Raw genomic sequence first — 14,034 nt, forward strand, 5'->3', positions numbered from 1 at the left:
ATGGTCGGGGAAGAAAGTGATGGAGATTCAGGATGGATGTGGGAAGAAAGTGTTGGAGATTCAGAATGGATGGAGGAAGAAAGTGATGGGGATTCAGGATGGATGGAGGAAGAAAGTCATGGAGATTCAGGATGATCAGGGAAGAAAGTCATGGAGATTCAGGGTGGATGGAGGAAGAAAGTGATGGAGATTCAGGATGGATGGAGGAAGAAAGTCATGGAGATTCAGGATGGTCAGGGAAGAAAGTCATGGAGATTCAGGGTGGATAGAGGAAGAAAGTGATGGGGATTCAGGATGGATGGAGGGAAGAAAGTAATGGAGATTCAGGATGGTTGGGGGAAGAAAGTGATGGAGATTCAGGATGGATAGAGGAAGAAAGTGATGGGGATTCAGGATGGATTGGGGAAGAAGTGATGGAGATTCGGGATGGATGTGGGAAGAAAGTGATGGAGATTCAGGATGGGTTGGAGGAAGAAAGTGATGGGTCAAGCAGAACATCTACATTCCAGAGCCCAGAGAGCAATTCATCAAATCTGAAAGGAAGCCACAGACTCCACACTGGTCCATGCCATGGAGAGAGTGTGTCTAGGGTGATGGAGGAGCCCCTGCCCATCTGGCCAAAACACAGACCAGACTTCCTGTTGCTCTCAGAGCGAGCATCCACAGAAGGATAGAAAGCTGCTAATCTGGGGATGGGTTTACTAGGGCTTCTATCAGGAAGCCTTGTGGGAATCTGATCCCTCCCGAAAGCCAAGAGACATGCTCCTCTACCTGCAATGGCCTTCTCCCCAGCAGTGAGGGCTGTATCTGCCTGCAGGATGGAACTCTCAATGGTGGCCTGTGACTGCAGAAAGCTCTGGAAGACTTCACTTGCCTGCAGGACCAAGAAGGAGCACAGAACCTCGATAAGTCCTGGGAGAGTACCTGTGTGGGTGAACACAATCTCCACTGCGCCTCACTGTTAAAATGCTGTGGTGAAGCCTGCAGACTGCCCATGCTCCTCAGTGGCACTAGATACTTCCTGATCCACGGCTCGCCCAGTCATCCTCACTAGTGCCACCTGCCTCCACCTGCTCCCAGATGCAGCCTGTCCACATTATGTGCAGATGTGCTCACTGCCACCTATGACGCTTTCAAATAGTGTATCCCAATGTAAAATGCTGCATAATTGTGTGGGCTTCATTTCCTTCTGCTCTTGCTGGATGTGTTCATGGGCAAGTCTCTTCACCTGCCTGGGCCTCGTGGTTCAGATGTGAAAACTGTCCACAATAATGGTGGGCATCACCCAAAGCATTTTAGATAACTAAAGAAAGGTGTAAGGAAAGAACTCACCATTGTGTCATTGGTAATAACCAAGTAGTATGTTAGTTGTGTTCTTACATTTATTACTACCTCATTGGTGTGGTTTGAAAGAAAATGGCCCCCAAAGAGAATGTCACTATTAGGAGGTATGGCCTTGTTGGAGGAAGTGTGTCACTGTGGAGGTGGGCTCTGAGGTCTTATATATGTTCAAGATACCACCCAGTGTTTAGTTCACTTCCTATTGCCTGCAAGATGTAGAATTTTCCAACACCATGTCTGCCTGCACACCACCATATACCCAGCCACCACGTTTCCTGCCATGATGATAATGGACCGAATCTCTGAAACTTTAAGCTGTCACCACAATTAAATGTTTTCCTTTATAAGAATTGCTATGGTCATGGTGTCTCTTCGCAGCAATAGAATCCCTAACTAAGACACCCATAAGTAGACCATTCTGACAGAACCATGAAGTTATCACTCAGAATGAAATCACTTATTTAGTTGACTTTCACATGGATCCATCTTGAGAACTAAGACCTGTGTACCTTGTAAATTGCCAGCACTTAGCACCTCAACACCAAAGTGTTATTAATTTGCTATTCTGCCTCTCCTGGAGTTCTTTCTTTAGAAGTGAGCGTCTTCAGGCATAAGCAGTAAATAGCAGCCATGAAGAGCTCTGTGTGGTTACAGGGATGGGCTAAGGGGAGAGCACCCTGCAAAGCCCTGGTTTTGGTCCCAGCACCAACATAAAGCTAAAGGTACCATGCTATCCTCAGGTTTTCTTCTTCCTCTCAGGCTGTGCTATGTATTCAGGTTTCACGACACACTCTTCCCTCTGCTCTGAGCGCCTGTGCTCCCTGCTCCTCACCTTTACCCCTTTCCTGGACACCTGCCAATAGTCCTTCTCAATCTGCTCCCTGGTGTCCATGTAGAGCCTGTGTCCTCCAGCAATGGAGAATGTCCCAGATGAAATACTTTCTGTGAGTGCTTTCGCAAGATGATTCAGTTCTTCCTGGCAGAATTTCTCTGATGCCTCTTCATTCTTCAACAGGAAATCTGCCCTCTTGAGCACTATTAATTCCTGTAAGGAAAATGAACAGAGGCAAAATGAGATGGAAGGAATAGAGAAGATACAATTTCAACGACTCATTAAAGGGCCGGTCATTTCTCATGAGAAAGCATTCTAGTTTAATGAGACTCAGAATCAATCCGCAGACATATTGACAGAACCCACCAAAAGTATTAAGAAGTCTGTATTGTTTTTCCAACCCTTAGAGAGATTTCTGGGTTAAAAGTATCTGAGGTTTGGGAAGGGTTTATGTACTTTTTTTTTTTTTTTTTTTTTTTTTTTTTGGTTTTTCGAGACAGGGTTTCTCTGTGTAGCTTTGCGCCTTTCCTGGGACTCACTTGGTAGCCCAGGCTGGCCTCGAACTCACAGAGATCCGCCTGGCTCTGCCTCCCGAGTGCTGGGATTAAAGGCGTGCGCCACCACCGCCCGGCGGTTTATGTACTTTTGCAACTACATTCACTATGAGCACACAGCATGCGTCTCATTGAATAGGACACACCTGTGGTCAATGAGGGTAGAGCTACAGCCTTGAAGGGGTACAGTCATGATAGTTAATGATGAAAACATTACCAGCAGCTTCTTCTGGAATTGCTGGTTTTCGTCCTTGAAGGAGTGCTCCATGAAGACAGCAATGGCTTCCTTCTCACAGGCTGTGTGCACACCCAGCAGCTCCTGGAGCGTGTCTGTGGGGAGCCTCAGTCGCTGGGCCATCTGGTCACTGTAGTGGTCAGCTGCCTTCTGCACAGCTGCTGAGTTCTCACGCTGGGCCAGAGTTGTCACCGCATCATCCAGACAAGGCACAGCTCCGCTGTTGATGGCATCCACGTAGGTCGTCACCAGAGTCCCCAGTCCTTCACGAACCAGAAGTTTTAGGAGAAGTAAATTAATAAGATCTAAGATTCTGAGACTGTGTTTTGAAAATCACACACACACACACACACACACACACACACACACACACACACAAACACACACAAACACACACACACACACACTACACATCTCTCAGCTAGAAAGATAACTTAGCAAGTTAAGAGCATATACTGCTCTTGTGGAGGACCCAAGTTCAATTCCCAGCACTCACATTGAGTGGCTCACCATAACCTGTAACTCCAACTTCAGAGGATCCAATGGCCTCTTCTGTCCTCAATGGAGACCTGCATTTATTTGTACATAACTCACACAGAGACACATACATACATATAACTGAAAATAATACATATATACATATCCTTATGCCATCAATTTCTTTTTTATTTGCCCTTCATTTGTATGGTTTTTCCAGTCTACCGTGATTTTTTAAAAAATTTTGTTTAGCAGGTGGAGTATGCGCCTCCCTGACAACAGGTGTCAGGGTCTTCCTCTCCCGACTGGCAGAAAAGTAAGAGGTGAACGTCAATGTATTCAGGGGCAAACCAGGGAAGGCAATGTGTGGCATTGGAATGTCAAAGAACTAATAATTAATAATGTTGATAGAGATTTAAATGTGAAACGAGGGGGTTGGGACTTTAAGCTACTCCCCAAAACGTGGATTCGATTCAGTCTTCCTTTGCCAAAATAAAATGAAATGTAAGATAATATCCAAAATGAAATAGAATAAAAGGCAACGGTTGCTTGCCACTGTGAGGTCTGAATGAAATCCAAAGAATTCACTCAGAAGGCTGAGGCAGAAGAATCGTAAGTTAGAGGCCAACCTGAGCCACGGAGAAAGACTTCGTCTCCAAAAAGCAAACTAAGCTAGTAAATTCAAGTTGTTCGTTGTATTATTCAATGCCCTTCGGGATAGAGCTGGGATTAAGGGGCAGAAGGCCTCCGTGCTCAATTAATGAGAACCGTCTTGCCCCTTAAAGTAGTGAGCAAAATAAATACTATTTTAGTGAAAAAAAAATTTGTTTAAAAAAATCCACCTTTGTCTAATAAATTCAGATGCCTTTGGGAAATATAACTTACCAATTAATATTTTAATAGAAAATAAATTAGACAAGTATACTAATGAAACAACATACAGCAGATCATGTTTACTGCTAACTCTAAAGTGTGGGTTTGCAGGGACTTAAACACTAGTACTTATATTGGAGATACTTTAAACTTCAAAAAGATGTTTCACTTTCTCATTTCAAAGAATAATTAATATAGAAGACCTACCCTGTAAAAACAGTATATATCTGCTTTAGTGTTCTTAATAATAATTTATTATCAGTTGAGAGTTTCTTCAAATGTGTGGAAGCCATAGATACCAGATACAAAGCTTGCAGTTTTGAAGGTATTGAATCCTCAGTGAATAATTATAAAATATATACATTTCTTCATATTAAGAATGTATGCATACCATCATTGTATATAGAAGCAATAAAAATAACATACATATTGTAATATATTCAATATACATTACTCTATACAAAAGTGTGATAAAAACCACTCACGGTTCCCAGTGACCGTAATTCCCTCTCTGAGGGTCTTGATCTTTGCATAGGTAAAGACGTAAGAAACAAAAGCCCTCGTTTGTTCCTGGAACTTAGGATCCAGCTGGTCTTCTGAGATAGTCTCAATTTTTTGTAACAGTTCTTTGTCATCCGTTGGCCGGTCAAAGACAAAACATTTCCGTTTAGGAAAGAAATGTCGGATGCACTCCCTGGGCAAATTGGATGCTTGGACTCTGGGATTGTTGCCTAGTGTCGGGGGAAAGAGAAAGCAACGGGAATAGTCTTAGAGCAGAGCAAACGATGGAGGCTCTTGTCTATGTGAAGGGTTCTGCACTCACAGGTCTCTTTACCATAAGCATGCAACACTTCTCTACATGTCAAAAGTATAGCAAGTTTGTACTTGGTAGAAGTCTGTTGAAATATTTCAGGAGACACTTGACTCCACTGGAAGAGCATATGGCTGAATCCACAACCTGAACATGGCATCAAGCCTACTATAGTTGTGTGTCCTGTTGACCGAACGGCAAAAGGCTGAATGTGATTTCTGGCCCAATCATTCCTTGTAGCAAAGGAGCTGTGGGACTCAAAAGAAAAGTCACACAAATGAATGGAACTAGAAAAAAAACATCCCGAGTGAGGTAACCTAGACCCAGAAAGACAAACACGATATGTATTCACTCATAAGGGGATTCTAGATATAAAGCAAAGGATAACCAGGCTACAATCCACAACCCCAGAGAAGCTAGGTAACAGGGAGGACCCTAAGAGAGACATGCATGGATCCCCCCCAGGAAGGGGAAATAGATAAGATCTCCTGAGTAAATTGGGAGCATGAGGGGAGGTAAGGGGACGTGGGAAGAGAACATGAGAGAATGGGATGGTGGAGTTGGGGCAGGGACAGAGAGGGAGAGCAAAGAGAGAGATATTTTGATAGAGGAACCATTATGGGGTTAGGGAGAAACCTGGTGCTAGGGAAATTCCCAGGAATCCACAAGGATGACCCCAGCTAAAACTCCAAGCAATAGTGGAGAGGGTGCCTGAACTGGCCTTCCCCTGTAATCAGATTGATGACTGATGTACTGGGTAGCTGTTCTCACCATGCCCTGAAGCACCACCCCTAGTGAGGTAGCAGGTAAATGTTATACCTGTCTATGACCTTGAGGTACATGCTCCTGGGGCATAGCCACTGGGATCTTTAAGACCTAGGATGTACATGCACAGCTCCCTCTTCGCTCCTCATGGTTTTGGACGCTGGGGCAGACCAGGGCTGACTTCTCCAGAGAACAGCGTTGGACCGTGCCTCACCCTTCCAGGATCCTGTGACAAATTCCTTTATTTTGTCTTGTGAGTTCCCTTTCCTAATAAATTCCTTTGCCCCTAAAGTACACTCCATGGATTTCTCCCTTTATCGGGAACCCACGACCCTGAGATTAAGAGTCTCATGCTCTACTGACTGAGCTCACAACTGCCTGATGCCCTCTTCTTGTGTTCAGATGTACATGCCATGGTACCCATGAACATTACTCAGTGATCAGCTTTGTACTGAAAACTCTTCATGACAGTTCCAAGATGAGATGGTCCATCATACTACACCTCTAGCCAGAATCTCAGACAACCTTACCCATTACTCTGAGACTGGCTGCAGAATCTATGGCTAGTCCTACTGAGACCTAACTATCTGAGCTTTCTTACAGGACCCCACAGAGATATCATTGCCCCCTAAACATCAGGAAGCAATTGCTATTTAAGATAATTTTACACTGATATAAATACAGAATTATATTTGTTGTATTATACATGTATTTCTACTCCTATTTGAAATATCTTGTATATTGACACAATTGTAAAATTATAGTTGTCATACTGTATGTATGTTCTACCTCTGTTTAGGATATTTTGTATGTTGATATATATTTAGGTTATTGTCATATTGCATATTGTACTATACATTTCTACCTCTGTTTAAGATATTTTGTGTATTGTCACAATTTTGAGGTCATTGTCCTCTTACTGGACATTTGTTTACAGGCTGTTTACCTTGTTTGTATGAAGCCTTAGTCCTTAGGTTATTTAGGTAGATAAGACTTACAGATTCATAGTCAAATGCTTGTCATCTCTATAGTTACATTAGTTAGGTTGTCCAGATTTACAGTTACATAGGTCAGATGGACAGGTAATCTTCAAACACTTCATGGACCTAGAGAATATGGCATTTAAATAACTTAGAATTATACTGATGTGAGACACAATTGCTCCTGGCAGCACCAACCTGATCCAGAAGAATGCTGGGCTTCTAAGACACTCCAGTTGGAAGTTTTTCTTCTTCCTGGTGCATAATGGCCTACTGGGCAAAGAGCTGCCCTTGCCTCGACTGCTGACAGTACGAATGCTGTCCTTTCTGGATGAGCAGGACACAAGGAAAAGCGACTAATGAACTCTGCTGAGACAGGGTAAGATGGTCTTTCAAAATACCTACTTCTGAAAATGGTCTGTCAGATTTTCCAGGCCTGTAGCCAAATTGGATGCCCCAACAGTGCTGAGAAACTAGGGGGCTGTCTAGACTGCGAGCTGTCTCTGTCTATTCTCGCAAGATTTCCAAAAGTTGCTTGCGTGCATTTCCTGTTTTCTCAGGTATTATTATATTCGTTCTCAAATCTTTGATGGGGTTGAAGACTAATAGTTACAGTTACAATCTTCTTGTATCTTAACTAGAATGTACTAAGTACTAGATTCAGATTCTTCAGGATAGGACAGCTTTTGGAATAATCTTTGTAACATGCCATTCACCTATGTTTTAGACATCTCTGGATTTTAGTATGTATGTGTCTCTTGTTTGATGTTGTTCTTGTTGGTTGTGGTCCCATTTGTTTGGGTCATTACCCCTTATTTCTCCTGTACAATACTTAATAATCACTCCTATTGTATATAGTTTTATGTTAGGTTAGAACTTTCTTATTTAGACAAAAGGGGGAGATGTAGTAGGTAGCTGTTCTTACCATGCCCTGAAGCACTGCCCCTAGGGAGGTAGCAGGTAACTGTTATACTTACCTATGACCTTGAGGTACATGCCCCTGGGGCATGACCATGGGACCCTTAAGACCTAGGATGCACATATGCGGCTTTTTCTTTGATACCTCATGGTTTTGGATGCTGGGACAGGCCAGGGTAGAGCTCTCCAGAGAACAGCATTGGACCATGGCCTCACCCTTCCAGGATCCTGCAACAAATTCCTTTATTTTGTCTTGTGAGTTCCCTTTCTTAATAAATTTCTTTGCCCCTAAAATACACTCTGTGGATTTCTCCCATTAGACTACCCCAATTGTTATCATAGAACCTTCATCCAGTAGCTGATGGAAGCAGATGCAGAGACCCACAGCCAAGCACTTGGCCAAGTTTCTGGAGTTCAATTGAAGGGAGGGGTAGGGATTATATGAGTAAAAAGGTCAAGATCATGATGGGGAAACCCAGAGACAGCTAACCTGAGCTAGTTTGAGCTCACTGACTCTGGACTGACAGCTGGGGAACCTGCATGGGTCTGAACTAGGCCCTCTAAATGTGGGTGACAGTTGTGCGGCTTGTGCAGTTTGTGGGGCCACTGGCAGTTGGACCAGGATTTATCCCTAGTGCATGAACTGGCTTTTTGGAGCCCATTCCCTGTGGAGGGATACCATGCTCAGCCTTGATACATGAGGGGAGGGACTTGGTCCTGCCTCAATTGATATGCCAGACTTTGTAGACTCCACATGGGAGAACTTACCCTCTCTGAGGAGTGGATGGGGGGCAGGGTGGGGAAAAGGTGGAGGGTGAATGAGAGGAGGGGAGGGAGGGGAAACTGTTCTTGATATGTAGAAAAAAACTTTTAAATTAAAAAGTAAAACACACACAAAAAAAAGAAGAGCCACAAATAAAGGGTAATAGAGTATTAGATAGCAACATTAAATAGCAACATTAGCAATTCTAAGAACAATGCCATGGTCATCAAAGGAAAAAATACTTTGATTCTAAACAGAACTCATTTTTAAGGCAAATATACAAACAGAATAAAACAGTGGTCACTAGGGCTGGGAAGGAGGAGGCCACGCTGGACAGGCGGCACTAAGTGACTCATATGCAGGATGCAGAGGACTGGAGAGCCGATGTGCAACACCAAGTCAGGACTCAGTAAAACCGTCGACTTTAGCTGTTTATCATAAACCTCACCCGTGTGTGATGACAGGTGTGTTACCTACATCACTACAGTGTCCACCTTAGTACCCGCCTGTGTTCTAGAACATCAATTTACGAATACAATAAAACTCATTTTTAAAATTTTACACAGTGCTATTTTTATCAAAAGCCTCAATGACACACTGTAACCAGACTGTGAAATTAAGGTTTTCACTGATGCACCAGAAACTCTGTGAGATGTGGACTGCGTGCTAACAGATGGCTGCTCTGCCTACCACAGTTTCAAGACAGCAACAACAGGAAAAGGAGACAGAGGAGAGCTGGCATTCCTCACAAGGCTTCATCAGCTCCTCTCTCAGGTTAATGACATCCATGCAAATGGTTGATAGACCATTTAAATATCATTAATATAACGGATCCTGACACTGTAGCGTGAATAAAAATGGGTGCCTATGACTGTCAAATAGACTGTTATGATGAATTATGATGGATACTGAGAAGACATAGACTGAAAAGACATGTCTGTTGGTTTATTTAGCACACAGCTGTTTTGCAGACAACATAACCAACCCATCATTTAAAAAGCTATGTTCCTCCATAAAAAGAATAATGTAGAACAATGTGAAATATATTTTCAGATGGGCTATGTATGATAAATTTATGAGTAAGAATTATGTAGCCAACTATATCTTAAAGGAAGGCAGATACAAAACAGGCAATACAAATGTCTGGACATGGAGACGTTTAGAAATGTTATACTCCATATGCTAAAGTACAACTGTAAAGAACTTGGCTTTGAGTAATTTTGCTGTGCTCTAGGCTCTACTTTTCTCAACAGAAATTAAACACCAGTTCCCAGGCATTATCAGCCAATGACCTACCAATGTTCCTGCAGATTTCCATCCTACTGCAAATACCAAAGGACCCCACAGAGGATGGGAGCAGCTCAGCAGATCCCAGCCCTTCCCAGCCCCCCACCCCAGCATTCCCTGTACCTGGGATCAGCTTCAGTGCATTCTCCAGGTACTGGTCCTCTGTGATGTCTTCTCCATTTAACTTCAGCTGCAGCATGAAATCCCTAACAGTCCAGATGAAGTCTGGAAAGAAACTCACAAACTCTGTGGAGTTCTTTATTCCATCAGGATTTAGGGAAGACTTTGCCCTGATCAGCTCAGTGAGTTCTGTGACATAACTAGCATTCGGTTAAGGAAAAGTGAATTCATACACACATTCTCATGATTCACTTATTAAAAATAAACCACAACAAACACTGTTTTCTTCCCTGGGTCTCCTCTGCCCCACCAAAAGCCACACAGTGACAGGGCAGGTCAGTGCCTCTATATGCTTCCAGAGCACTCAATGAAACATGGCGGTTCAGGTCCTGCAAGGATACTGCAGCTGCTCCAGGGCCTGGTGGTTGATGGTGCTCATGCTGTTGTAGACGAAGGTGCTGCTCAGAAGCACAGCCAGGGCAAAGATCCAGGAGTCATTCTTAGGGTCACCCTGGAAGACACATGAGGGGAGAGGGCTGAGGAGAGCACACCTGAGGGAGAGCAATATGCAGTATAGGACCCACGTGTATTATATATTTACATGAAAAGGCTTTATGGGTTTAAGTAAATTCACACACACACTCACATATGCACATAAAGATCTGGGGACATAAATCAATGGTAGAGCAGGTGCCTAGTATATGCAAGGCCCTCATTCAATTCCTAGTAATGAGGAAGACAGAAAGAGAGAGAGAACCAGAGAAAGTCTATAGGTCTCTCATGTACCATTTCAGATAAGGTGTTCATGGTGGAATATTATTTTAAGGTGTGTTACATTTGTTTATGCTGTGGAACATTTGTTTAATGATGCAAAGATGTATTGCATTTTTTTATGTTGCATCTGTATAACTCTGTGAAGCTGTGTTACTTTGCCCATATAAAACACTCGATTGGTCTAATAAAGAGCTGAATGGCCAATAAAGGCAGGAGAAAGGATAGGTGGGGCTGGCAAGCAGAGGGAATAAATAGGAGAGATCTGGAGGGGAAGGGAGAGGATCAGGGAAAGAGAAAAGGAGGAGGCCTCAAGGGGCCGATCAACCAGCTACACAGCCAGCAACAGAGTAAGAAATAAAGAAAGATTGCAGAAATAGGAAAATGTAAAAGCCCAGAGGCAAAAAATAGATGGGATAGTTTAAGAAAAGCTGGCTAGAAACAAGCCAAGCTAAGACCAGGCATTCATAAGTAAGAATAGGACTTCTTGTGTGTGATTTATTTGGGAGCTGGGTGCCAGGCCCCCAAAGAGCCAAAGAGTAAAGTGTAAAATAAAAACAACCAACAATAGGTATTTCCTATTCAAAGATAACAGACATAAATGACAATTAACAACTTTGGCAATTATGAGGAGAATTTCTTTGTTTATGAGAAGATTCAAATATTTATAATGTTTTCATTTCCTCAGTTATATGAAATAAGATAACATACAAAAAACTAGCACTGTATTGGGTTCTCAGTAGGGTGCTCAGTAGCATGTTGGAATTTCTTACTCTATAAATATGTGCTATAGTATAATATATCACAATAAGTACAACTCATGAGTCTAATTATTTCTAATTAAATTTAACAAAGATGTTTTTCAGAGAACTATTGTTTTTCCTACTGTTCTTATGTTTATAAAAGCTATTCTTTTGTGCACAAATCTGTGTGTGTGTGTGCATGTGCGCATGCGCATGTGCATGCGTGCGTGCATGCGTGTTCATGTTCCCACGAGGGGAACGATGTGTATGTAAATATGTGTGCATATGTGTGTGCATGCTTGTGAAGGCTTGAAGTTAGTTCCTTGATAACCTCTACTCTATTCCATGAGACAAGGTCCCTCACTGAACCTCAGGCTCACTGGTTTGACTAATCTGGCTGGCCAGTTTTCCCCAAGGGAGCCCCTGTCTTCAACCTCACCCCACACCACGTACAGGATCACAGGAGACTATGCTGAAAACAAGATTTACTGCTGCTGGAGATGCTGTGAATGTGTTGCTCTGATTGATTGATAAATAAAACGCTGATTGGCCAGTAGCCAGGCAGGAAGTGTAATGTAGGTGGGATAAGGAGAGAGGAGAATTCTGGGAAGTGGAAGGCTGAGTCAAGAGATGCTGCCAGCCACCGCCACCATGAGAAGCAAGTTGTAAGGTACCAGTAAGCCACAAGCCATGTGGCAACTTATAGATTAATAGAAATGGGTTAATTTAAGATATAAGAACTAGATAGCAAGAAGCCTGAGCCATTAGGCCAAACAGTTTAAATAATATAAGTGTCTGTATGTTTATTTGGGTCTGAGTGGCTGCAGGTCTGAGCGGGACTGGAGATAACTCCAGCTACAATTTACCTGCTCAATTAACCTGTAATATAATGGATCAAATTACTCACTCCAAGGTCCAGAAACAAAAGTGTATTTTGGCTGATAGCATGAGGTCTGATCTCTCCTAGAAGTGAAATCCAACAGACCAGGGTCCTCTCAGCCACCACAATTCAGGCTGCAGACTTCACAGACAGATGACAACAGATTGCAAACAGCAAAGAGACAGGAAAAAAATAAACTAAAAGGGACCAACCTGACTACTAGCCTTACCTTTTCCACATCGCCCAGGCCCTCGGTGTCCAGGAGGACCAGGGTGTGCTTTGGCTTGGTGGGATGTGGCACACACCACATCCAGATGCCCTTGGTTTCTGACTGCACAGTGGAGCCCAGAGGGAAGCCTGAGGGAAGAGGTGAAGTGTTCTATTTTGCATGTGGTGGAATGTCTCCCACAGCCTCATGTGCTGAATACTTGATGGCACTATTTGGAGAGGTTTGAGAGCCTTTGGGGTTGGGGCCTAGCTGGAGGAAGGTCACTGGGTCACTGACTCTGAAGGTTATAATTGGCTCCCAGGGCTTTCCTTCTCCTTGCTTCTTGTCCACCATGAACCACCTCTACAAATGCTTTACAGCCATCATCTTCTCCCTCAGCATGAGTCCAGAGTGAATGGACCAAAGGACAATGGAGTGAGTCTCTGAAACTGTGAGCCAAGATAAGTGCTGCCTCCTTCTGCTGTTCTTTCTGGAAATACAGTCACAACTACATGAAATGGACACAGCAGATCCTCCAAGCAGCAGCGTTACAAAGTCACACATTTGGACTGTGAATTTCTATCATGTAAGATGGTGCTTTCTCTATTTTCTCAAGATTCTCTTATTATTAGTCATCTATTTCAAACTATAGGGGACATTTAATATGAGAATGGTGTGACACAAAGGTTCCAAATGGAAACAAACAGGTGTCCAAGAATCAGCCAACAGAGGGCTCTGATAACTATAATACAGTATTCTGAAGCCAAAAAGGTGTCACTTACCATAAGCCCAGCACTTAGGCTGAGAAAGGATGATTGCTGCTGGTCCAACCCTAGCCTGAGCACTATGGCTATCACTAGGCCAACCAGGGATACAAAGCAAAATCTTAGCTCTTAAAAATAAAAGTCTTTGGAAGAATGATATGTTAGTGGGAGTTGCTTGTAAGAGGAGAGTCAAAAGGAGAATGGCTTAATATTTTTACATTCAAAATATTTAACAAGACAAAGTAACACATGCCTTTAGTTCCATAACTCAGGAGGTAGAGGCAATTGGACCTATGTGAGTCCAGAGATAGCCTGATCTACATAATAAATTCCAAGTTAGCTAGAGCTACAAGGGGAGACCCTGGCAGAAGAAAAACAAAAAGAAAGAATGACTAAAACTAAAACAACCCAATGTGATTAATAAATAAATAAAAGTTTGTGAAGTCCAATAAATATTTTAAGACCATATCCTGCCAAATATTCTTATATTCTTAAGGAAATGATCAAGGAAAACCTGTTGTATGAGGCAGGGGGCTGACACAAAGGATCCTGGAGCTCAGAGCATTAGAGAAGACACCCTCTTGAACACTTTCAAGAGAAATTTTTCTTAATGTGAGGAGAGGATTAGGGACAGATAGTGTGGGGTGGTAATTTCGTGATGAAGCCAGCATGAAAGGCTGGCTGTGCTGAAAGGAGCTGAGCTTCCTCTGTT

The 14,034-nt window shown here is 42.9% G+C and overlaps 1 protein-coding gene across 1 annotated transcript in view; it reads right to left on the reverse strand.

Annotated features, from left to right (window-relative positions):
- LOC131920499 (guanylate-binding protein 6-like) overlaps nucleotides 1-14,034 on the reverse strand; it is a 77,193-nt gene that overhangs the window by 32,134 nt on the left and 31,025 nt on the right. The window contains exons 7-13 of the mRNA XM_059274873.1: nucleotides 12,580-12,707; nucleotides 10,358-10,467; nucleotides 9,960-10,156; nucleotides 4,798-5,043; nucleotides 2,945-3,225; nucleotides 2,174-2,386; nucleotides 772-874 (exon numbers count right to left, since the gene is read on the reverse strand). Coding sequence (XP_059130856.1) covers nucleotides 772-874; nucleotides 2,174-2,386; nucleotides 2,945-3,225; nucleotides 4,798-5,043; nucleotides 9,960-10,156; nucleotides 10,358-10,467; nucleotides 12,580-12,707 — 1,278 coding nt within the window. The remainder of the gene's footprint in view (nucleotides 1-771; nucleotides 875-2,173; nucleotides 2,387-2,944; nucleotides 3,226-4,797; nucleotides 5,044-9,959; nucleotides 10,157-10,357; nucleotides 10,468-12,579; nucleotides 12,708-14,034) is intronic.

Source organism: Peromyscus eremicus, chromosome 10 (genome assembly GCF_949786415.1).
Source record: "Peromyscus eremicus chromosome 10, PerEre_H2_v1, whole genome shotgun sequence".
Classification (NCBI taxonomy): Eukaryota; Metazoa; Chordata; class Mammalia; order Rodentia; family Cricetidae; genus Peromyscus; species Peromyscus eremicus.